This window comes from Symphalangus syndactylus, chromosome 20 (assembly GCF_028878055.3).
Source record: "Symphalangus syndactylus isolate Jambi chromosome 20, NHGRI_mSymSyn1-v2.1_pri, whole genome shotgun sequence".
NCBI classification, from domain to species: domain Eukaryota; kingdom Metazoa; phylum Chordata; class Mammalia; order Primates; family Hylobatidae; genus Symphalangus; species Symphalangus syndactylus.
Window position 1 is genome coordinate 46,315,059 of NC_072442.2, and position 22,553 is coordinate 46,337,611.

General features: G+C 49.8%; 2 protein-coding genes across 2 annotated transcripts in view; one reads left to right on the forward strand and one right to left on the reverse strand.

The window, feature by feature from the left end:
* On the forward strand, positions 1–1,306 carry RPRML (reprimo like). Its single transcript, XM_055257839.2, has one exon. It carries the CDS (start codon positions 451–453, stop codon positions 811–813), a length of 363 nt encoding a protein of 120 aa, XP_055113814.1. The 5' UTR covers positions 1–450; the 3' UTR covers positions 814–1,306.
* An 8,007-nt stretch (positions 1,307–9,313) lies between these two features.
* GOSR2 (golgi SNAP receptor complex member 2) overlaps positions 9,314–22,553 on the reverse strand; it is a 48,324-nt gene continuing 35,084 nt past the window's right edge. Inside the window, exon 7 of the mRNA XM_055257830.2 lies at positions 9,314–13,369. Coding sequence (XP_055113805.1) covers positions 13,179–13,369 — 191 coding nt within the window. The 3' untranslated portion in view covers positions 9,314–13,178. The remainder of the gene's footprint in view (positions 13,370–22,553) is intronic.

A 22,553-nucleotide genomic window follows, 5' to 3' on the forward strand; every position in this document is an offset into this window, starting at 1 on the left:
GTGCCAGAAAGGGGTGGAGTTTCGCCGGCCCGAGGACAGAGGCTGCCCGATCTCCCGACCCCCTCCAGCACCTGGACTCCAGGAGGCTGCGCCCGCGGCGGGATTCCCGCCCCTCGGAGATGCTGCGGGGATCGGCGGGGCGGGGCCGGGCCGTTGCTATGGGAGGGGCGGCCGGGCGCGCGAGGAACCCAGCAGGCGACCGCGACGCACACTAGGTTCTCCGGCTCCAGCTCCTGCGCCGCCTGTTGCTCGCTCCTCCGGGCGGTCGCTTCCCGCCGGGTGCCTAGGGGTAGGCGGCCCGAGAGCGCGCAGGCAGCCTTCCGCCTTCGTCCCCTCCCCTCACCGCACGAGCCGGTCGGAGGGGTCCGGAGCGTCCCTGAGAGCTCGGACTCCGGCGAGCAGCCCAGTGCGCCCGGGACTGCGCGCCGAGACCCCCGGCGCCGCGCGGCGATGAACGCGACCTTCCTGAACCACAGCGGCTTGGAGGAGGTGGACGGCGTGGGCGGCGGCGCCGGGGCCGCCCTGGGAAACCGCACCCACGGGCTGGGCACGTGGCTGGGCTGCTGTCCCGGGGGCGCACCGCTGGCCGCCAGCGACGGGGTCCCCGCGGGGCTGGCGCCCGACGAGCGCAGCCTGTGGGTGTCGCGGGTGGCGCAGATCGCCGTGCTCTGCGTGCTGTCTCTTACCGTGGTCTTCGGCGTCTTCTTCCTGGGCTGCAACCTGCTCATCAAGTCCGAAAGCATGATCAACTTTCTGGTGCAGGAGCGCCGGCCCTCCAAGGACGTGGGCGCCGCCATCCTGGGGCTGTACTGAGCGCCATCTGGGTCCGCCCTCGCCAGCGCTGCTGCAAGAAGGACCCCGGAGACCCGGACCCTCGCCCCGCTCTCTGCGCTCTGCCGCCGCCTCCGGGTGGGCAGCTACGAGCCTGGGGCGACCGGGCGGGGACGCGGCGAGACTCTCGGCGGGGGCGCGGAAAGGGTCTTGGACGCCCGGCTCTGTCCTGTGTGCGCTGCAGCGTTGCGGGTTGGGAGAATGTGGGGTGAAGGTTCTTACCAGGTTTTTTTTTGGTTTGTTTTTTAAGACGTTCGGGGCAGGGTGGGAGTGGGTATGGAGATGCAATTTGGGACTGCGGTCGCTCGCGTGGGAGTTTTGTGTGTACGTTGGTGGGGGTGGGTTCGGAGCAGGGTGCGAGTGGGTGAATATGTGAAGCGTCAGAGTCGCTGAGCTTGTTGGCCTGATTTTGCGTTTGGAAAGAAATCTTGTAATAAAACTGCAGCCGTAGGGCTTCCGGCAGCTGCCCACCCGCGCCTGTGGGGTGTGTGTGTGTGTTGCGGGGTGGAGGGCATGTACCTTCCTGGCGGATACTTTGAGCCCCTTGGGAGACATCTAGGCCCTGCGTGGACGCCTGGCTGGGGAGCCCACAGGGCAGGTCAGGGATCCTGGGGCTCCACGCCGAGGCCAGAGCGAGGAAAGGCAAAGGGAATCGTTTTCTAACGCCAACAGTGGAGAAGGCAGGTCCTGTGGGACAGCCAGACAGCTGGCGAGATTAATTAAATCACGGGATATATGAGTCTTCTATGACATGAAACAAAATCAGTCAGCTGAGTCCAAAACGGAGAAAACGTGAACAAGGAAAATTCAATTTGGCAGAGGGGGAAAACTAGATCTGGTTAAAAGTTTAATTATAAGGCCAAAATCCTCTTCTAAGGGCTTGCTTTGTCCCTACCCTTATAGCGGACAGGTGAGTAGACGGAAGAAACCCCCTTGTTGCATCCCGTAGGGGTGGGGGTTGGCGGCTTTGTGGTGAGGAAGTCCCAGGATGTTTATTATAAAATGGAGAAAATGGCCTCCAAACGCAGTTGCCTGCAGGGGACTTGGAGCCTCCCATTACAGGATGCCCCAGCTCCCCAGAAACCCACGCATCCTGCAGGTGCTAACTTCCCTTGCAGCAGTGTGGAGCAGCAAGAACTGGCTACTCCCTAGCAGACAGCGAGAGGACAGCTCTGCTCTCTGGAAGTGGGGGACAGGGGGACCTGGGGATACTGGAGGAGAGAAGGCTGGGCTTTCTGGCCTATGTATCCCCCACTACACTTAGTCCTAGTGCCAACCCCACTCAAGCGGTTCTTGGAAGACTTGGTCGGGGAGAGACTCTGGATTTCTCCCTTTCTTCTCTTTTGCTGTGGGTGGGAGTGAAGAATAACGAGGAAGGTGACTGAAGTCTTAGTTGGTTTTAGCTAAGAGGAGCGAAGGGAATGCGATCTCGTGTCTTTGGCACTAGTTTCATTAGGGAGAGGCTTGGCGCAGGTGGGGTGGGGGAGTTTCTCAAAGGCACAGATGGTCCCTGGCTATGAAGGATCCAGAGTCGTCCTGGCTCCCAAGTGCTCCTGTGAGGTCAGAATTATCATGATCAGGATGTGCCCCGTCCCCCCACCCTGGTCGTCCCAATCTCAGACCTGGGAGAAATCAGGCCAGGCCAGTGAGGGTAGGAACTGACACTCCTTGTAAAGTGTCTCTGGGGGCAAAACGCCGAATGTGGAGAATGTTCTGTTGATGGTTTGGTGTGACTTGCAGGAAGTCCAGCCTGATGTGGGGACAGCAGCCTTCAGTGACTCAGGCAACCTGGATAAGTGGCTTCGTCATGTAGGTGGTGCAGTTATCTGGAGTCAGGGCTGCCCCCAGTGGCTTGGGGAATGCAGCTCAGACAGCTACAGGCATTTGCGTAAAATCCCGAATGACCAGAAAATGGTTTCGGAAAGAAGACAGGCTTACACACTTTTCCACCGGGCCAAGTTACAGCGAACACTACGAGAACTCTCCTCCAATAAAATGGATCTGCTACTAAATGTGACTGGGACGAGAAGAGAATGAGTCAAGAGTTAAATTTTTTTTTGGTTTTTTATTTGTTTGAGATGGAATCTCATTCTGTCGCCCAGGCTGGAGTGCAGTGGCACAATCTCGGCTCACTGAAACCCCTGCCTCCCAGGTTCAAGCAATTCTCCTGCCTCAGCCTCCTGAATAGCTGGGATTACGGGTGTGTGCCACCATGCCTGGCTATTTATTTATTTATTTATTATTTTTAGTAGAAACCGGGTTTCGCCATGTTGGCCAGGCTGGTGTTGAACTCCTGACCTCAGGTAATCCACCTGCCTCGGCCTCCCAAAGTGCCATGTTGGCCAGGCTGGTGTCGAACTCCTGACCTCAGGTAATCCACCTGCCTCGGCCTCCCAAAGTGCTGGGATTACAGGTGTGAGCCACTGCGCCCGGCCAAATTTCTTTTTTAAAAACTTTTATCGCCAGGCACGGTGGCTCATGCCTGTAAATCCCATTACTTTGGGAGGCCGAGGCGGGCAGATCATGAGGTCAGGGGATCAAGACCATCCTGGCTAACACGGTGAAACTCCGTCAGTACTAAAAATACAAAAAATTAGCCGGGCGTGGTGACGAGCACCTGTAGTCCCAGCTACTTGGGAGGCTGAGGCAGGAGAATGACGTGAACCCAGGAGGCGGAGCTTGCAGTGAGCTGAGATCGCACTACTGCACTCCAGCCTGGGCAACACAGCAAGACTCCTTCTCCAAAAAAAAACAAAAAACAAAAAAAAAACTTTTATCATTTTCCTTCCTTCCTTCCTTCATCTTTCTTCTTTCTTTCATAGCTCCTTGTCAAAGCAAAGTTAACTGTTCTGAATTTGCTGAAAAGGAAAGACTTAGGTGGGGACACTTTGCAGGATTCTTTCACTGTTTAAAAAAAAAAAGTGAAAACGCATGTGTACTAACGTGTGTTTGTGCACACGTGGGCACATGGTGTGAGTGTATGCTCACACATGCAGGCACGCGCACAGGCACAGGCAGGCTCATGACTCCGGAGGAAAACAGCCAGCTAGAGTGGGGTCCTGAGAAGGGGTGAGGGCGAGAGGTCACATTTGTGGACCGTCTTATCTCCCCAGGAGTCCTGAGGCCTGCAGGGTGTTTACTGGGCTGCCTTATATAATCCTTGGGGCAGGGGGTGGGAACACTGAGTTACATAAGGTAAGAGTGAATGAGGAGCAGTGCTCCTGGGCAGAGCCAGACAGAGCAGAATCCTTAGCCATCCGAGTGGAGGATGGCTCCAGAAAGCCCCATTCACCCACAACTGCTGTCCATTGAGAGCTCTTCCCAGGATGCACCGGTAAATCTCAGAGGGGCCTGGGTTCACAAGAGAGAAGGCCTGGGATCCTGGTTAAAAATCCTGGCTGCCCTGCTTCCTAGCTCTGTAACTTTGGGAAGTAGCTCAACCTCTCTGTGCCTCAGTTTCCTCACCTACAAAATAGGATAGGGGACCTATAGCTTTCACGACGTGATGTGTTTAAAGAAGCTGGCACAATGCCTGGCATTTAATAGACGCTCAATAAGGACAAGGAGGATTATTGTTAGTTTTGTTTATTGTATGAACTCTTTCCCTAAAGTACATTTGGTTCTCTGAAATGGATTCCCTGGACAAAAAAAAAGAAAAAGAAAAAAGAAAATAGTAACTCATATTTGAAAAGCATTTGCAGTTTTCAAAGTACTTTCATAAGCACGACGAAAATAGTAGCGAATGCCTAATATGCCAAACACTGAGCTTCCACCCCTGTGAAGAAGGTTTTGTAGCTGCTCCCATTGTACAGATGAGGAAACTGAGGCTCCAAGAGGTTGCCTGAGGTAGCGCAGCTAGAAAGGGGCAGAGCTGGAATTCAAATCAGCTTCACTTGAGATGACCTCCTTTTTTTTTTTTGTTTTTCAAGACAGTGTCTCGCTCTGTCCCCCAGGCTGGAGTGCAGTGGTGCGATCTGGGCTCACTGCAAGCTCCACCTCCCGGGTTCACGCCATCCTCCTGCCTCAGCTTCCCGAGTAGCTGGGACTACAGGCGCCCGCCACCATGCCCGGCTAATTTTTTGTATTTTTAGTAGAGACGGGGTTTCACCTTGTTAGCCAGGATGCTCTCGATCTCCTGACCTTGTGATCCACCTCGGCCCACCTCGGCCTCCCAAAGTGCTGGGATTACAGGCGTGAGCCACCGCGCCCGGCTGAGATGACCTCCTTTGCTCCCCACAACACATTGGTAAGAGGAGCAGATGCTCCTCTAATTTCCTGTTTATAGGAGAGGAAATTAAGGTTCTGTTTACTGATCTTGTCCAAGCTCATTCATTCCACCGGTGTCTATTGTAAATCTCCTGTGGGCTAGGCTTTGTGCCAGGCACTGGGGGAGCAAGGGATGGCAGACCTAGTGTCTGGCCCTGGCCTGCGCCCCAGAAACCCTGGCACTTGCTTTGCTCCCCAGGTAGCTGGTTCCATGCGTCTCAGGGCCTAAGTCAAATCCCCCACATCCTGTCCTCTGAGTCGGGGATAGTACTTCTGGGGTCAGCTGTGCCTTCACTAGCAAGATGTCCCCTAGAAAGGGGGAAGTAGGGAGGGCTTACATCACCACATCCACTTACTTTCCTACTTGCTTGTCTAAGCCAAGTTCACACAGAGAGGTGCACAGCTGTGGCTGCTGGGGGCACCCTCCCCAGACCCCAACTCAGTAGTAGATGGAAAGAAGCCTTGAGCATTGGGGGTGGCTTCAGAGGCAAAGAATGGAGCATGCGAGGTGGTGGGTACAGCAGAAATGGCCCCCATCCAGCACTCCAGTTTGGGGGCAAGGTATGCATGTACACGTGTCGCACACGTGTTGCACACATGCACACACATTTAATAAGAAGGACTTCAGTGGGATTTCCGAGTAGCATCTCGAGTGCAGATTCTTGTCAAGAAAGCAAGATTCTTTCTTGTCAATAAAGATGACAGCAGATACATGGGGTGTCCAGGACAGCAAACCCCAGCTCGGCAGACAGGGCAGGTGTCCCAGCCTCTGAGATGGCAGCATAGCGGGGTGTTCTGAGGCCGCGCCTGCTCACCCTTGCAGTCATAGCTTTATTACTTAGACTTGAGATCCCATGATAGGTGCACTCCAGTCCATGGATAAGGAGAGTTTAACCCATGGGGCACGCTAGATCTCAACAATTTTCAACAACGAAGCAACAGAGGCTGGGTGTGGTGGCTCATCCCCTGTAATCCTAGTAATTTGGGAGGCTAAGGTGGGCGGATCACTTGAGCCCAGGAGTTCGAGACCAGCCTGGGCAACACAGTGGGACCCCATCTATATGGCAAAAAAAAAGAAAGAAAAGAAAAAAGCAGCAGCAGAGTGAGAGTGAGCAAGCCAGCTGTCATATAAGATTGTCATCTGGTTGTGTGGTTAGAGAATGGGCTCAAGGTCGCACTCAGCTAATGAGTGGCAGAGGCAGTGGGTAGAGCAGAAATGGCCGTCATCCAGCATTCCAGTTTTGGGGGCAAGGTGTATGTGTACACATGTGGGTTGCACGCATGCACACACATTTAATAAGAAGGACTTCAGTGGGATTTCCGAGTAGCATCCCTTGAGTGCAGATTCCAAGGATGCTACTCGGAAATCCCACTGAAGTCCTTTTTATTTGACACTTTCCCACCCGGCTAAGTTAGAGGGAACACTATGAGAAGTTTTACACTCCTAATAAACTTGACGTACAAGACCTAGGTTTGCATGTCAGTGCCAGTATTTTTTAGGTGTGTCCTATGTCGCTCTCCTAGTGCTGGGTGCTAAGGAAGTTGCAGAGGCGAAGGCAACTCAGGCTCTGCCCTCGAGATGCTAATAATATGACTGCAGAGATGATCGTCCACACGGGAGACTGAATGCTGCCATCCTCTGTGCCCCAATAATTTCTTTTTTTTTTTTGGAGACGGAGTCTCGCTCTATCGCCCAGGCTGGAGTGCAGTGGCGCAATCTCGGCTCACTGCAAGCTCTGCCTCCCGGGTTCACGCCATTCTCCTGCCATAGCCTCTCCGAGTAGCTGGGACTACAGGCGCCCACCACCACGCCCGGCTAATTTTTTGTATTTTTAGTAGAGACGGGGTTTCACCGTGGTCTCGATCTCCTGACCTCATGATCCGCCCGCCTCGGCCTCCCAAACTGCTGGGATTACAAGCGTGAGCCACCGTGCCCGGCCAATAATTTCTTTTTGGGTAGCCAGCATCAGCCAGTGGGGTACAGGGTTTGGGGCTACAGACCAGCTGTAAACCTGGGTTTCTCCTGGGGCTCACTTTGCAGGGGGGTGCCTGGGCAGAAAGCCCAGGACATGGAACCTGCATGTTGACAGCAATGCAGCCAGATGGACAGAGGCCAACATCCGTCACCAACAGTCACATTGTGCAGACTGCTGGTTCCCTGCTGAGCCGAGCCAGACTGTGGGAGGCTGACAGACCTGGATTCCACCTTGTGCTCCAAACCTGAGGTTAAGCAAGCGCTGAGGGTGCCCAACTCTTTGCTGGGATCCTTTCCTGTCCCAGGTTCTCCTTCCATCTTGGCCAAGAGCCAGAGCTCCTTGCAGGGACTTCTTCCCATTATAGCTGGACTGGAAAGGAAGGAAGAAGGGAGAGGAGGAGGAGGAGAAGGGAGGGGGAAGAGGAAGCATATGAAAGGAGAGCAGGGAGAAGATGGGATGGAGGGAGAAGGGAAGAGAGGAGGAAGAAGCGGGTGGTGAGAGAAGCAAAGCAGGAAGCCAGGGTCTCACCTCCTGCTCCAGCCCAGCCCCAGGGTTCTATTAGCACACAGCCTGGGCCCAGCACAGTGCCCACCACAGCAGGCTGTCCCCTCCAGGTGTCTCTATAGGAACATAAATCGGGGAAGCAGCAACACTGAGGGTGATTATGGTTGAGACAGTCCCCTGTCTTGGGGAGGTCCCCCCTCTCCCCCATGTGCCGTGTGCCCTCTACCTACCCCACCAGCCCCAGGCCTGGCTGTAAGTGTGACCCTTCCTCAGAGCCAGGCCCTGTGCCCTGCCTTTCTCTCTACTTCCTAAAGCTTCACCCTTGCCGGGGAGGGAGAAGTGCCCAACAGGTGTGGCCCAGCACACAGAAGAAAAACATGCACAGAACAAAAACGTTAGATGGGTGAGTGGGGGCCTGGTGAGGTGTACACAGAACCGCAGAGCTTGGGGCGTGAGAGACAAGTCTTTGATACAGGCAGGTCTGGGTGCAGGACTTCCCTCCACACTTTCCAGCCATCAGAGAAAGTCGCTTCACCTCCCAAGGCCTGTTTCTTCATCTGTAAAGTGAGGTACTCTAGCTGAGCTCTCTAGGTGGTTGGAAAGTTTAAGTGAGAAAGTGCATGAAAAGCTCCTACATGTACATACATGTATTCATGGAGCCATGCAGCTTTGCCAGGATCTGTGTGGGGTTCAAGGTCAGCAAAGGATATAGTTAGGCCAGGCCAGGGTGGGGCGCTGAGTCACAGAGCCCCTAACCCAGCACTGGAGGAGAGTCAAGCCATGCCAGGACCTTGACTGTCAGCTCAGAAGAGACTGCAGAAGCCATGGAGTGTGTCCTTATTATATTTTTCATTTTTAATTAATTAATTAATTAATTTTGAGGAGTCTCGCTCTGTTGCCCAGGCTGGAGTGCAGTAGTGCAATCTCAGCTCACTGCAACCTCTGCCTCTCAAGTTCAAGCGATTCTCCTCCCTCAGCCTCCCGAGTAGCTGAGATTACAGGCACCCACCACCATGCCTGGCTAATTTTTATATGTTAGTACAGACGGGTTTTCACCATGTTGGCCACGCTGGTCTCAAACTCCTGACCTCAAATGATCCACTGTAAGTGCTGGGATTACAGGCATGAGCCACTGCACCGGCCTGTTTTTTAAAGCGATGATACAAGTAATTAACATTTATAGCAACAAAAAAAAGAAAAATGTTGGCAAAAAGCCACATTCCTGCAACCTAGAAGAAATCACTATTAATCCTTTGGCATGTAGCCTTTCATATTTTGGGGGATCGATAGAATTAGGTTTGAGATTTTCTCCAGAAAATGTTATTCTAGCATATGCACCATTTTGAACGTATACCGTGATACTGTTTTTCACTTATCAGTGTATGATGACAAAGGTTCATGTCAGTAACTAATATCCCCATGCGCCATCCTTCTCAGCTTTGTACCCGCTTCTCTTTTATGCAAACATCACACTTTATTTCACTGATCCCCTATTATGGGGCATAATGCTGTTTCCAGGTCTCTGAGCCCGTTTCCAGGTCTCTGAGCCCACACTTTATTTCACTGATCCCCCATTATGGGGCATAATGCTGTTTCTAGGTCTCTGAGCCATTCTGAGTGGAGTGGCTCCAGTGCACACCCCTGCCTCGCAGACAGGCTTTGATGCAAAAGCTCAGCTGATGACTGATTGTGGCTGGAGTCCTCATGTCGCAGCTTCTCTCCTCTGCGGTCTTGAGTTGTTTTTTTTTTTTTTTTTTTTTTTTTTTGAGACAGAGTCTGTGTCGCCTGGGCAGGAGTGCAGTGGCATGATCTCGGCTTGCTGCAACCTGTGCCTCTCAGGTTCAAGCAATTCTCCTACTTCAGCCTCACAGGTAGCTGGGATAACAGATGTCCACCACTACTCCCAGCTAATTTTTGCATTTTTAGTAGAGACAGGGTTTCACCATTGTGGCCAGGCTGGTCTTGAACTCCTGACCTCAGGCGATCCGCCCACCTCGGCCTCCCAAAGTGCTGGGATTACAGGCACGAGCCACCGCACCCGGCCTTTCTTGAGATCTTTTTGCAGGAAGTATCTTAACGCTTTAGGATGGAAGCTGTACCTGTTCTGAGGTGATGGGGGAGATGAGGCAGGACAGCTATGGGATGGAACCACATTTACTGATCTCCATCACTAAGCACAGTGCTTTACAGATATTATCTCATTACTTAATCCTCCAGCACCGCTCTATGCTGGGGATGATCATCATTTTACAGATGAGAAACTGGAAGCTCAGAGAGGTTAGCTGTAGCCAGCTAGAGCCAGGAGATTTGACCCCTGGTGTCTGCCTGCACAGCCTGTGTTTTTTGTTCCCCCACCCCGCACATCACCAGAGCAGCTGGGGCAGAGGTGGGAGTTGAAGGATGCAGAGTGAGAAAGTGGGCACCAGAGAGGGGGCAAGGGCATCGCGAAAGGTAACAAGCACCTCTCTTGCAATGGGAGAGTCGGGGGACCTCATGCCTTCCTATACACTCAAATCTTCAGGCCAGGCCTGGGAGTCCCCACAGAGGGGGACCCATCTCACTGGTTTGAAGTTATTTGCCGAGCCTCTTTCATTGTTTTTTTTTCCCGTGAACTCTTCCGTGTTTAAGGCATTTATCCACCACGCACACTGTCCTTATTGCTGAATAAGGAAACTGTCTGCTGTCTACACCTGCTCATCAGAGCTTCTGGCCATCAGGAAAGAGGCTGGTCCCAGCCCGCAGCAGGGAAGCCTGATCGTTCCACGGTTGTTTAGGGTCTCCAGGCATAAGAAAGCAACTCTGGCCCCTCTGCAGGGTGGAGCTGGGGTCCTGTGCAGCTCTCTCACTGTGACATAGGGGAAACAGCCCAGTGGGAGGAGGTGGTGGAACCAGCATTTGAAGGCTGCCTCCTTTCTGGCCACTCTGCCACCTGGCCCGCCACCCTCCCTCCTGCTGACACCAGCCAGCCTCCCTGCCTGGATCTCAGTGGCCCCCCAGGGGGCACAAGGACCAGGGAGTCAACTTGGGGTCTTCAGTCCTCTCCAGAAGGGCAGCTAGAGTGTCCCCTTCTGGAGAGGGGGAGCTTTGGACCATAAGAAGGCTCTGGAAACCTGGGAAGGTGGATGGAGAGAAGTATCTGGAGTCGGAAAAGGGAGCCAGAGTGGAGGAGAGCCACAGCAAGATCAGCTTCCGCTTATCCTGGGAGGCCGGTGGCTGTGAGGACCTGTGCCATGGCCCAGCTGCATCCAGCATGAGAAGCTCAGTACTGAGGCAGCAGAGCAGGTCCACGGTGACCGTGGTGGGGGGCAGGTGTCGGCAGGGATGCTTTCAGGGCAGGACCCATTAGAACAATCATTTTTCAACCTCATGAGAATTACCTGGAGGAGCTTTTAAAAGTCCTGCTTTTGGGGTTGCACCCCAGACCAATTACATCAGAATCCTTGGGGGTCTGGACAGGTCCCGGGATTAGAAGGCCCTTCTGCATTCAATGACTGCAGGTGGTGCTGATCCCAAGAGATGCCCTGATGTTCCAGTCTCAGGTAGCCCCTGCTTTCTGCTTGTGTCCTGAAGATCTGCGTGGCCATTGTGGAGGTGCTGGTGGGGGAGGCAGGCAGAGGGCAGGGGACCTGTTCAAGCTGTATGATTACACAGAACCAGCTGTGTGTGCAAGAGCAAGCTGACTAAGTTCTCTGAGTCACATTCTTCCCATCTGTAAAATGGGAATCAGAAAGCCCATCCTCTGTGTTTGTCGAGAGTATCTGATGGTGATTGATGAGCCTGGCACGGTGCTCTTCCCATGGTAGGGGCTGGGTGGCTGGTGGAGGGTGTTATGATGGTGATGGCCTCTGCTCCAGCGGTCCCCGCATGGAGGGACACCCCAGGCAACGCTTTAGGATGCAAGCGTGGGAATGAGTCACACATTCAGTGGGTTGGGGCAGAGAAAGGAGGCAGTGCTGAGAGACAGAGTTGGGGACATTTTTTCCCTAAAGATTCAGAAACAGGAGGAGATGTTCAGGGGTGTCCACAGTGGGGAGAGAGAGGAAGAGGCTGGGTCTGGAATGGAGGAAGTTGGAGCGGGGAGGTCTCTGGACGCCTCCTTCCCTGTGGTTCCTTACTCAGAGGTATTCACTGAGCGCCTGACTAGTGCAAGGTGTTCTATGGGGCTTGTTGGAGCTGAAGAGAAGGAACAGCAGTGAGGGACATACAAGGGTCTGCACTGGGCCATGCCGTATGCCCCAAGCTGAAGAAGGCCCCTATCCCAGGCTGGTCCTCTTCCCAGGGCCCTGATTCTGTAAGAGCATCGCCACTGCCATCTTCCCAGCCACCTAGCAGGAAACCCTGTCTGACTCTGCCCACTCCTTCACCAAGCCTGTCGGATTCTGTGTTCACAGTGGCTCTCCCTCTTGGCCACCTCCCTGCTTAAGCTCTTGACGTTTTTGCCTGGGCTGTGCTATAGCCCCCAAACGGTCTCTGGGCCCCCTACCCCCCTCTTTCTTTATCCCTCCTTCACTGCCACCAAGGTGATTTGCCCAGAACACAGGTGGCACCATGTTGCTTCTCTCCAGTAGCCTGTAGTGGGTCTCTGTTGTTTACAGAACTGTCTGAATGCTTGAGTCAGTTTTCAAGACTTCCTAGGGGCTGTCCTAAACCCTTGCACTGGCCCATTTCCCAGTATTTCTCTCCATGCACCTGTGATCCAGCCCCCATGCTGTACCCAGAGAACGCTGCAGAGTTCACACTCCATGCCTCTGTTCCTGCTGCTCTGCTTCCCCCAAAATGCCTCTCTTCTTCTCTTCTGCCCTTTGAGAACTACTTATCCTCCAAGATCAAGCTCAAGTACAACCTCACCCACGAAACAGAATTATAATCACTTCTCACATATCCCCTCCACACTATCTTTGTATATGTTGGTAATGACAGCTAATGTCGATTGAGCCCTTCTGTATGTTAGACTCTGTTCATGCATTAACTCTCCTGTTACCATTTTTACTTTACATTTGAGGAAACTGAAGCCCAGCAAGGTTAAGAGACTTGTTTGAGGTTGTGCAGCCAATAAGTGGCAGAGCTGGGATCCAAACCCAGGCAGACTGGTGTCTGAGCTCACATTCCAAACCAGGAGGTAACACGGCCGCAGTGCACGGCACGTGCTTTGCTCTGCATCCTGTTACGGTTAGGTTCTCATGTCCGTCTTCCCCACTACACTTCCCCTGAGGACCAGAACTGTCTTTCCTGTGTTTGTATTTCCCACAGCACCCAGCACAATTCACTGCGGGAAGGCCACAAACCTTTGTTGAACACACAGCCCTGCTTTCAAGGGACTTCACACATCACGGAAATCAAAGATATAATCAAATAAGCAAAACACAAGGAGGAAGGTGAGCACTTTCTCTAGCCAGATTCAAATAAAATTTCATGAAAACGATTTCCCTTTAAGGTGCTAATTAGCATAATGGCCATTTAGAGAGGGCTCTTCACATGACAGGAATGGTGTGAAGCACTTTTCATAATTCTGATTTTTCTCATCAGCCACATCAAATAATTCTTGCAAGGCAGATGCTATTGTCATCTCCACTTAATGAAACAAGGCACAAATTGCTCCGGTCACTGATCTGAAATCACAGCTAATAGTTGATAGAACCAGAGTTCAAATCCAAGCCTGAGTTCAAAAGGTATTTGGAGGTCAGGGTGGTGGCTCATACCTATAATCCCAGCACTTCCGGAGGCTAATGCAGGAGGATCTCTTGAGCTCAGGAGTTCAGGTCCATTCCGGGCAACATGGTGAGACCTTGTCTCTACAAAAAATACAAAAAATTAGTCGGGTGTGGTGGGGTGCACCTGTAGTTCCAACTACCCTGGAGGCTGAGATGGGAGGATTGCTTAAGCCCAGCAGGTCAAGGCTGTGCCACTAAAGAAGTCATAAGGACCAGGTATCTGAGGGCCTTGAAGAGGTGTGAAGAGGTCACACAATGGGCCATGATCGTGCCACTGCACTGCAGCCTGGGCAACACAGCAAGACCCTGTCTCAAAAAAAGTGGTTTGAGAAGGTACAAAGCTAGTACATTTCATACTTTCAATCACATTTTTTAAATGAAGCCATGCCTTGATTTTTCTGTCTCATTATTTGAGATGCTGATGGAACATTTTTGTGAGCACTTCTTACTCTGTGGTGATCCCTCAATCACGAAATAGTACTACTGCTACTGGTGACGATGATGAAGATGAGGAGAGAAATGACCCATCGTTAGACATATTATACGTAGATTAGTAGATGGTTATTTATAGACACTAAAAGTGGAGAAAGAAAGAGAGGGTTAGGTCAAGATGGTGGGCTAAATACTCCAGCCCTGCATCATTATAAACAGCAGGACATATTAAAGAAAAGTCATCGCAGCCAGGCACAGTGGCTCACGTCTGTAATCCCAGCACTTTGGGAGGCCAAGGCAAGAGGATCACTTGAGCTCAGGAGTTCAAGACCAACCTGGGCAACATAATGAGACCCTGCCTCTACAAAAAAAAATAGAAAAATTAGCTGGGCATGGTGCTGTGTGCCGGTAGTCCCAGCTACTCAGGAGGCTAAGGTGGGAGGATCAATTGAGCCCAGGAGGTCGAGGCTGCAGCGTGCCGTGATCATACCACTGCACTCCGGCCTAGGTGACAAAGTGAGACTGTGTCTCAGAAAAAAAAGAACAAAGAACAAAGAGAAGGCATAGGTTTGCTGGAAAACAGAAGGGGTGCCCTGGGTGGACCAGAAACCATGAGGATTTCCCGGAAATTGGATGGCAGATTAGGTCACATTGAGGGGGATGCCCACAGTCCACAGATCAGACAAGCAAGGTCCAACACAAAAGCTGGGAACTGCTCCAGGGTGCCCCAATCTGGGGCACAGTAGACAGGGAAGCAGGAGCCCTGGGGTGCCACAGAAGTCATAGTCAGAAGGACCAGCTTTCTCTCTCCTTGTCCCAGCACTTCTTGTCAGCACAGGCAACACTCAGGCTTTGTCACGAGCAGGGCACCAGGGAGGATGCAGAAAAGGAGAAATCATTTGTACCCATGGGAGGTTGAGATGCACTAGCTGTAAAGACTGGGACAGGTTTGCAATTGCAGTGAGAAGGCAGAGCTGCCCCCAGAGACATCCTTCCACTATGCCCTGGGCCCTGCCCACCCTAGAACATGCCTTGTTATTCCCCTGGTTGCAGACTTGGATAATGAGATATTCCACTTCTAAAAATGTCATTTTTATTAATGTTTCTGGGATACACATATGGGCCATCACACATGTACTTACTGGAGGGTGAAAAACTCCAGTGAATTGCCATGGAGATGAAACCTGGAATGAGGTTGCCATGGTAACTAAATCGTTTCTGAAAGGCCACATCATCTTGGAAAGTAGGAAGCTCCTGTCAAAGCCTTGCAGTTAGAGGCCAAATCACAGACCTGCCCATCAGGGCCGGGTGCTCTTTCCATTTCTTTGATTTCTCCTTTTTTCTTTTCTTTTCTTTTCTTATCATTTCCACGGACAGGTGACTTTAATTTTGGAGCCCTTAATCAAGGTCTGGCTGTGCCACTAATAAGTCATGGACACCAGGTATCTGAGGGCCTTGAAGAGGTGTGAGGAAGTAGGCTGTCAGCTCCTATCTCTGGCTCTCTACTGACTTGTTGTGTGACCTTGGACAAGTCACTTCTCTCTTGTCCTGGGTCTCCTCCCATGCAAATCAAGGAGGCTGGACTAGATGGTCTCTGAGATCTTTCCCATGTTTTTTTTCTCTCTCCCATGACACACTGTCTTGCTGGACAACCAGCCTCCCCACCTCTGGCCTCCCCAGCAATAGGTCAGCGAAGCTGTCCGTGGTGCTGAACACTTGGCTGTTGCGCTCCTAGGCCATGTTCTGTTCTCCACAGGTCCCAGCTGCTCTTAGAGGCTCGCAGAGGCTGCTCTTAGAGGGTGCTCATCTCAGATCACCTCCATCAGAAGTCTAGCAATCTGTTTGCAGCTGGAGAGAGATTTCAAAGGGCCTTGGAGGTCAGAGAGCCCTGGAGGAGGAGTCCAATGTGTCCTAGCCTGATTCTGACACTCGTTCTCAGTGGGTTTTTGATGAAGCCACACCTCCTCTGTGGACTTCAATTTTCTCATGTGTGAAACTGAGGTAGGAACTAAGATGGTCCCTAACACCTGATGGTCCCAGAAGAGTCCTGGAGGCTTGCCTTGGATATGGGGAAAGGAGAGCCCATACCAACTCAGCCATGCTTGTCATCCTGGCACTTTGGGAGGCTGAGGTGGAGAATCACTTGAGGTCAGGAGTTTGAGATCAGCCTGGGCAACAAAGTGAGAACCTCTACAAAAAATAAGTCAATTAGACAGGTGTGATGGCACACGCCTGTAGTCTCAGCTACTTGGGAGGCTGAGGCAGGAGGATCACTTGAACCCAGGAGTTCGAAGCTGCAGTGAGCTATTATTGTGCCATTGCACTCCAGCCTGGGCAACAGAGCAAGATGCTATTCTCTTAAAAAAAAAAAAAAAAAAAAAGGAGAAAAACAGAAAAAAAGAGATCCAGCCAGTCCCCACCTCTCCAAAACTCAAGCTTCTCCAATGGTGACTGTGGGTGGGGAACAAGGCACACTCCCTTGTCAAGAACATGTGTTCTTTGTCTGGAAGAAAAGACAGGCAGTGAGCAGATGTAGCAGTTACATTTTCTCAAGTGACAACTGAACACTGAGGATGATTAGTGCTTGTTATGAAGTGTGTCCAAACTATAATAAAATCTCCAACTATATCATCTGCCTTTTTTTTTTTTTTTTTTTTTTTTTGAGACCGAGTCTCACTCTGTCGCCCAGGCTGGAGTGCGTGGTGTGATCTTGGCTCACTGCAACCTCCACCTCCCAGGTTCAAGCAATTCTTGTGCCTCAGCCTCCCAAGTAGCTGGGATTACAGACACCCGCCACCACACCCAGCTAATTTTTGTATTTTTAGTAGAGACGGGATTTTACCATGTTGTTCAGGCTGGTCTCACACTCTTGACCTCAGGTGATCCACCCGCCTCGGCCTCCCAAAGTGCTGGGATTATAGGCATGAGCCACTGCACCTGGCTGTCATCTGCCTACTTAACTGATCATCTTTATAGAATCCACTTTCCTGCTCAGTAGCACAGAGAAAGCTTCAAGGGTGCTCATATAGATATCATGATTTATTGTGAAATGTCTTGTGTTTTTCATCCCTCAGCTCTCCCACTTGGCCACATAATGCAATGGTTGAGAGTGTGAAGTCCCTTATCAAGAAGCCCTTGATTCAAGCCCTGCTTCTATTCTTTATTAGCCATGTGGCATTCTTTCCAAGCCTCAGTTTCTTCATTTATAAAATGGGAGTTAGTTATACATACCTCTAAGTACGTTTGAAAGGATTAAATCACATCATTGATGAAAATACTGAGTAAGCAGAGGGTCTAGCACACATTGAAAGAGATTCTTTTGGTTATCTATAACTGCATAACTACTCCCAGAAATTTCTGGTTTTATCGTAGCCACTTCATTATCTCTCATGATCCTGCAGGTTGACTGGGCTCAACTGCTCAGTCCTGCTGCATGTGATACTGACAGGAACTGCAGCCTTCAAGGACTTGGCTGGCTAGAGTGTCTGGCACCTTGGCAGGAACAGCTGGAAGGTTGGGCTCTGCTGAGATAGCTGGACCTTTTTCCTCTCCTTATCAACTCACGGCATTTCCTCCATGTGGCTTCTCCACACAGTCTAGACAGCAGCATAGCTATACTTGATGTATGGCAGCTTTCTTCCCAAAAGTGCAAAAGCAGTTTCCAGACCTCAATAATTGGCCCAGAATCAGCATACTTTCTCTTCTGCCACATCCTGTTTATTAAAATGAGTCACAGGGCCAGTCCAGATTTGATGTGTGAGGAGACTACACAAGGGCATGAATACTGGGAGGCATGGTTCATTGGGGGTATCTTTGAAAACCAACTACTACACTGATCAATGCTTTTTTTTTTTTTTTTGAGACGGAGTCTCGCTCTATTGCCCAGGTTGGAGTGCAGTGGCGCAATCTCGGCTCACTGCAACCTCCACCTCCCAGGTTCAAATTATTCTCCTGCCTCAGCCTCCTGAGTAGCTAGGATTACCGGCGCATGCCATCACACCCAGCTAATTTTTTGTGTATTTTTAGTAGAGACGGGGTTTCACCATATTGGCCAGGCTGGTCTTGAGCTCCTGACCTCATGAGCTGACCCCCTCGGCCTCCCAAAATGCTGAGATTACAGGAGTGAGCCACTGTGCCTGGCCCGTATTTTTATTTTTGGAATTCCAACTATGCCCCACTCCCTTATCCCCATTTTAGAAATATCATGTTTTTGGATTTGCACAGTTTTTGAACAAGTATTTGTTGATTAAATAAAATGATTTGGAATCATTGGTCACCACCCTAACTATAATCCCCTAGGGTAGCAGTCATGTTTCTGTTTCTCCTGTGTCATCTCACAGGCTTCAGACAGGGCTCTGCATACAGTAGGCATTAAAGGGTGTACATTTTGTTGGATATTAATATTTTTATACTAGCTTTATTTTTGGTTAGTTTCTTTTGGTATCTCTTCTTCAACTCATTGCTTGCAAATTTTCTATGTCATTATATTTTAGGTACACATCATATAGCTGGATCTTTTTTAAAAAATATAATCTTTTTATGGACGTATTTCATCTTTTCATTTATTGTGATCACTAATATATTTGGATTATTTCTATCATCTTACATACTGATTTGTTGTTACTACACTTTTTATTTGCTTCTTTTTTTAACAGAGGCAGAGTCTTAATCTGTTACCCAGGCTGGAGTGCAATGGCGTGATCATAGCTCACTGCAGCCTCAAACTCCTGAGCTTAAGCAATCCTCTGACCTCAGCCTTCCAAGTAGCTGGGATGATAGATGCACACCACCATGTTCCAGTTATTTTGTTTTTTGTAGAGATGGGGTCTCACTATGCTGCCAAGGCTAGTCCTGAACTCTAGGCCTCAAGAGATCCTCCTGCCTCAGCCTTCCAAAGTGCTAAAATTACAGATATTTGTTTCTTCTCTTACTTCTTTCATACTCTCTACTAGTTTGAAAATTATACATATTATTTTTTTTTTAGCAGTTACCCTTCCATTTTTAAAAGCATCCTTGCCCCAAAAGTCTGAAATTAATCAATATCTTTACCTTTATCCTTGACAAAATCAGGACTTTAAATGTTTACATCTAATTATCTCTCTCATCTACCGAGTTATTTTTGTCTAGTATTTTACTCCCACCTTGTTTTTTTTTTTAAACTCTCCCCAAAGTAGTCATTATAAATGCCTTTTATTTTTATTTCAAACTTAGGGTAAAATTTACTTTTTTGATGTAGAGCACTATACATTTTGACAAATACTTAGAGTTGTGTAATCATGAACACAATCAAGATACTCCTTCATGCTGCCACTTTGTGGCCAAATCCACAAACTCTTCTTCCCTTAATGCAGACAACAATTGATCTGTTCTTTGTCTCTGTGGTTTTTCTTTTCCTGAATTTCAAATAAATGGAATCACCCAATAAGCTGCCTTTTCCATCTGGCTTCTCACACTTATCTTAATGCATCCATGTCGTTTCACGCTTCAGTAGTTCATTCCTTTTTCTTGCTGAGTAGTAATATTCCATTGGATGGATGTATCACAGGTTTTTAAATTTAAATTTTTATCTGTCTTCAGTTGAAGGATATTTGGGTTGTATCTTGTTTTGGTGATTGCAAATAAATCTTCATGTAGAGTTTTTTTATGTATGTGTGAACAAAAGTTTTCATTTCACTTGGGTAAATACCTAGAAATGAGATTGCTGGGTCATATAGAAAGCACATGCTTAGCTCTGTAAGACACTGCCAAACTGTTTTTCATAGTGGCTATTCCATTTTGCATTTCCACCAGCAACGTGTGAGCATTCTAGGTGCTCTATGTCCTCATTAGCACTTGATATTGTCAGATTTTGTGTTTTGTTTGTATGTGTGCCAAGTGTGTAGTGGCACCTCACTGTGTGTCTAATTTGTCTTTTCCTATTGAATGATGATGTTGAGCATCTTTTCATGTTCTTAAGTGCCATCTGTATATCTTCTTTAGTAAAGTGTCTTGCTTTTTTAAAGTTGGGTTGCTTGTTTTCTTATCGTTGAGCTTTGAGAGCTCTTTATATATTTTGGATACCAGTCTTTTGGTAGATATATTATTCAGGAAATGGCATTCTGGTTGCCCATCAATGAATTTGGTTAGCCTGAATCAGTCCTGAGAGGCTGACAACTTTTGGATGTCCTGGCCCAACCGAGTTTCTGGACTCTACTGCTGAGGACCAGATCTGGACTACTGTGGCCACTCCAAAGTCCACCCCATGATGTCCTGTCTCAGGGCCCAGACTGAATTCCTTTAGATGGGCTCTCTCATGAATCGGTCTTCCTGCTCAGTCCAGAAGGAGAGGGAAGAAAGTCAGCACCAGTGGTGGGAAGAATGGCTTCTGAGGACCTCCAAGGATTGGAGGACTTTCCATAGTTAGTGAGACAAAAGAGAAGGGAAAAGTTTTGTAGTGGAGAGTGGGATGGCAAAGGAGAGAGCCCAGAATAGGAAAAAAATGCTCAAGAAATGTCCTACCTTAATCCTTTCCCACCATAATTCATCATAAGGGGACTACTATCCATGGGAGTTGGTATGAAAAGTTTTGGGTACCCTCTTGAGGAAAAATCACATGGCTAAACATTTATAATAGTAATAAGCTCTTGAGAGTGTTTTTTTCCCAAAAACCTGGGCTTCCAAATGCAAATGAAACCCAGAAGAACCTTTTTCTTTGCTCTAGAGATAAAGTCTTAGTTCCAAAAAGAAAGATGAAAAAACTCTCCTTTCTCAAGCGATTTAAGGCAATCTGAGCTCTAGGATCTGAAAAATAGCCAATGGCTTTTGAGGACTACCAGACAAAAAGAAATACACTTAAAAGGATGTGGGTGGGGAAGGGGGTTGGATTTATGTTACTCCAAAAAGAAAGCAGAATGCTTTTCCTTTTCGGTGTGTGATTAAAAATGTTTGTAAATTGGAGGTTACACACTCTACTGCCTGCTCTGAGCTCACAATCAGTCTGTCCATCTGTCTGGTGGTAGGACACAGGTGACGCTTCTGCCACTAAGCCCGACCTCCCACCTTCCCACCATCTCATCAGTATCGCTGCCTAGCCACATTCTAGATTCCCATCACAGTCTTTGTACTGACTCTCACCTGACCTAGGAGACTCCTCTGCCTGTTAAGGACAGCCTTGCATGCAGCTATCTTTCTCAGGCCACTCTTCATGGCTGCACAGAAGCCTCTTATTTTTGCATTGGCAGTGACTTTGGTAAAAGCATTTCCCATCTCATGCTATTCACTCAGCCTTGTAATAGTTCTTGGAGGTAGTTGTACATTTCACTGTAGAGGAAACTGAGGGGCCACAGAGCAAGTCTGGGAGGGGAGCAGAGTAGCCTAGAGCTCCGTTCTCCTAACCTGTCATGTGTCAGCTTTTTAGGGACTGGACTCAGTTTTCAGGCAGACTTAAATGTCCCAGAGCCTTTGACTTCGCGGGAAGTTGGCTCCATCGCTCACTGTGCCCCTGTGAGGACCTCTGGAGGCTAGAGAGAACTCTTGTCCATCAGAGGGAGTGGTGGGAGGGCGATGCCCTGATGGCCCCCTCCCCTGAGCTGGCACATCCCACTGGCACATCTCACTGTGGTATCCCACACTCAGGCCTCTAAGCAGCTCAAAAGGAGCTCACACAGACATCTCTAAGGCTTCTTCCAGATCCTGCTTCCAATGGCTCTTGGCTTAGTCAGGCTGTGAGACACCTTGCTTCCTGCCGTCAGCACTTCCTTCAGTTCAAGAATAAAAGGAAGCCATTCTCTGAGCCCCCACACACGTTTCCCACCCCCAGTCTTCTTTGCTAGCTCCCGCTGTCGCAACTGTCAGGAGTGGATCTTTGGGTAATTGTTGCCATGGAGATCCTGTCTTGAATTATTGTGCAAATGTGTCCCATATTTCTCCTTATTTGGTGTGTGATTTGTATGCCTGTAAAATGTGAAGGTTGACGGCTCCACTTCTTTCTCCTGCCCTCCAAGTTGGTTCGCCTGACAAACCTTCTTGGCAGCCTGCTCCCCATTCCCAGCTCCTCTGAGGCCCCCTGGCCAGTTACTGCCAATGGAAAGAAAGTCCTGCACAAATGGGGAGAGGAGACCTACTCTCCATGGGTTATGGGTGAGGTGACCCCAGGCCAATGACATTTGGCAGCAAAGACTCCCAAAGCAGCAGCCATAAGCCCTTTGGTGGGAATGAGCCACCAACTCTCAAAGTTAGGAGTCGCTCAGTCAGATCTCCGACTCCCTCCCACTTTCATCACCATGCTAGGCACACTGATCCCTGCTGCAGCGTCCTGGGTGAGCCCCTTGCCTCCGTTTCCCCTGAGTGCTTATCCTCTTCCATGGAGATGTCTGGATCATTAGCACTGATTGTATCATGTCTCTCTCCTGTCCGATATCTGGCCCATTTCCCCATCACTTCTTCTACCAAATACAGGTTCAAACTGCATCCAAGGGCTTCCATCAATTCCCTTCTCTCTACCAAACAAATCTTCCTTCATGTCCTCTCTGCCTCTCCCCTTCTCCTCACCTGGGCTTCCTGCTGTCTGGGTTTTGTTTGTTTGTTTGTTTGTTTTGAGACCAAGTCTCACTTTGTCGCCTAGGCTGGAGTGCAGCGGCACGATCTCAGCTCACTGCAACCTCTGCCTCCCAGGTTCAAGCAATTCTCCTGCCTCAGCCTCCTGTGTAGCTGGGACTACAGGCACCCACCACCAAACCTGGCTAGTTTTTGTATTTTTAGTAGATATGGGGTTTTACCATGTTGGTCAAGCTGGTCTCAGACTCCTGACCTCAAGTGACCCACCTGCCTCAGCCTCCCAAATTGCTGGGAATAC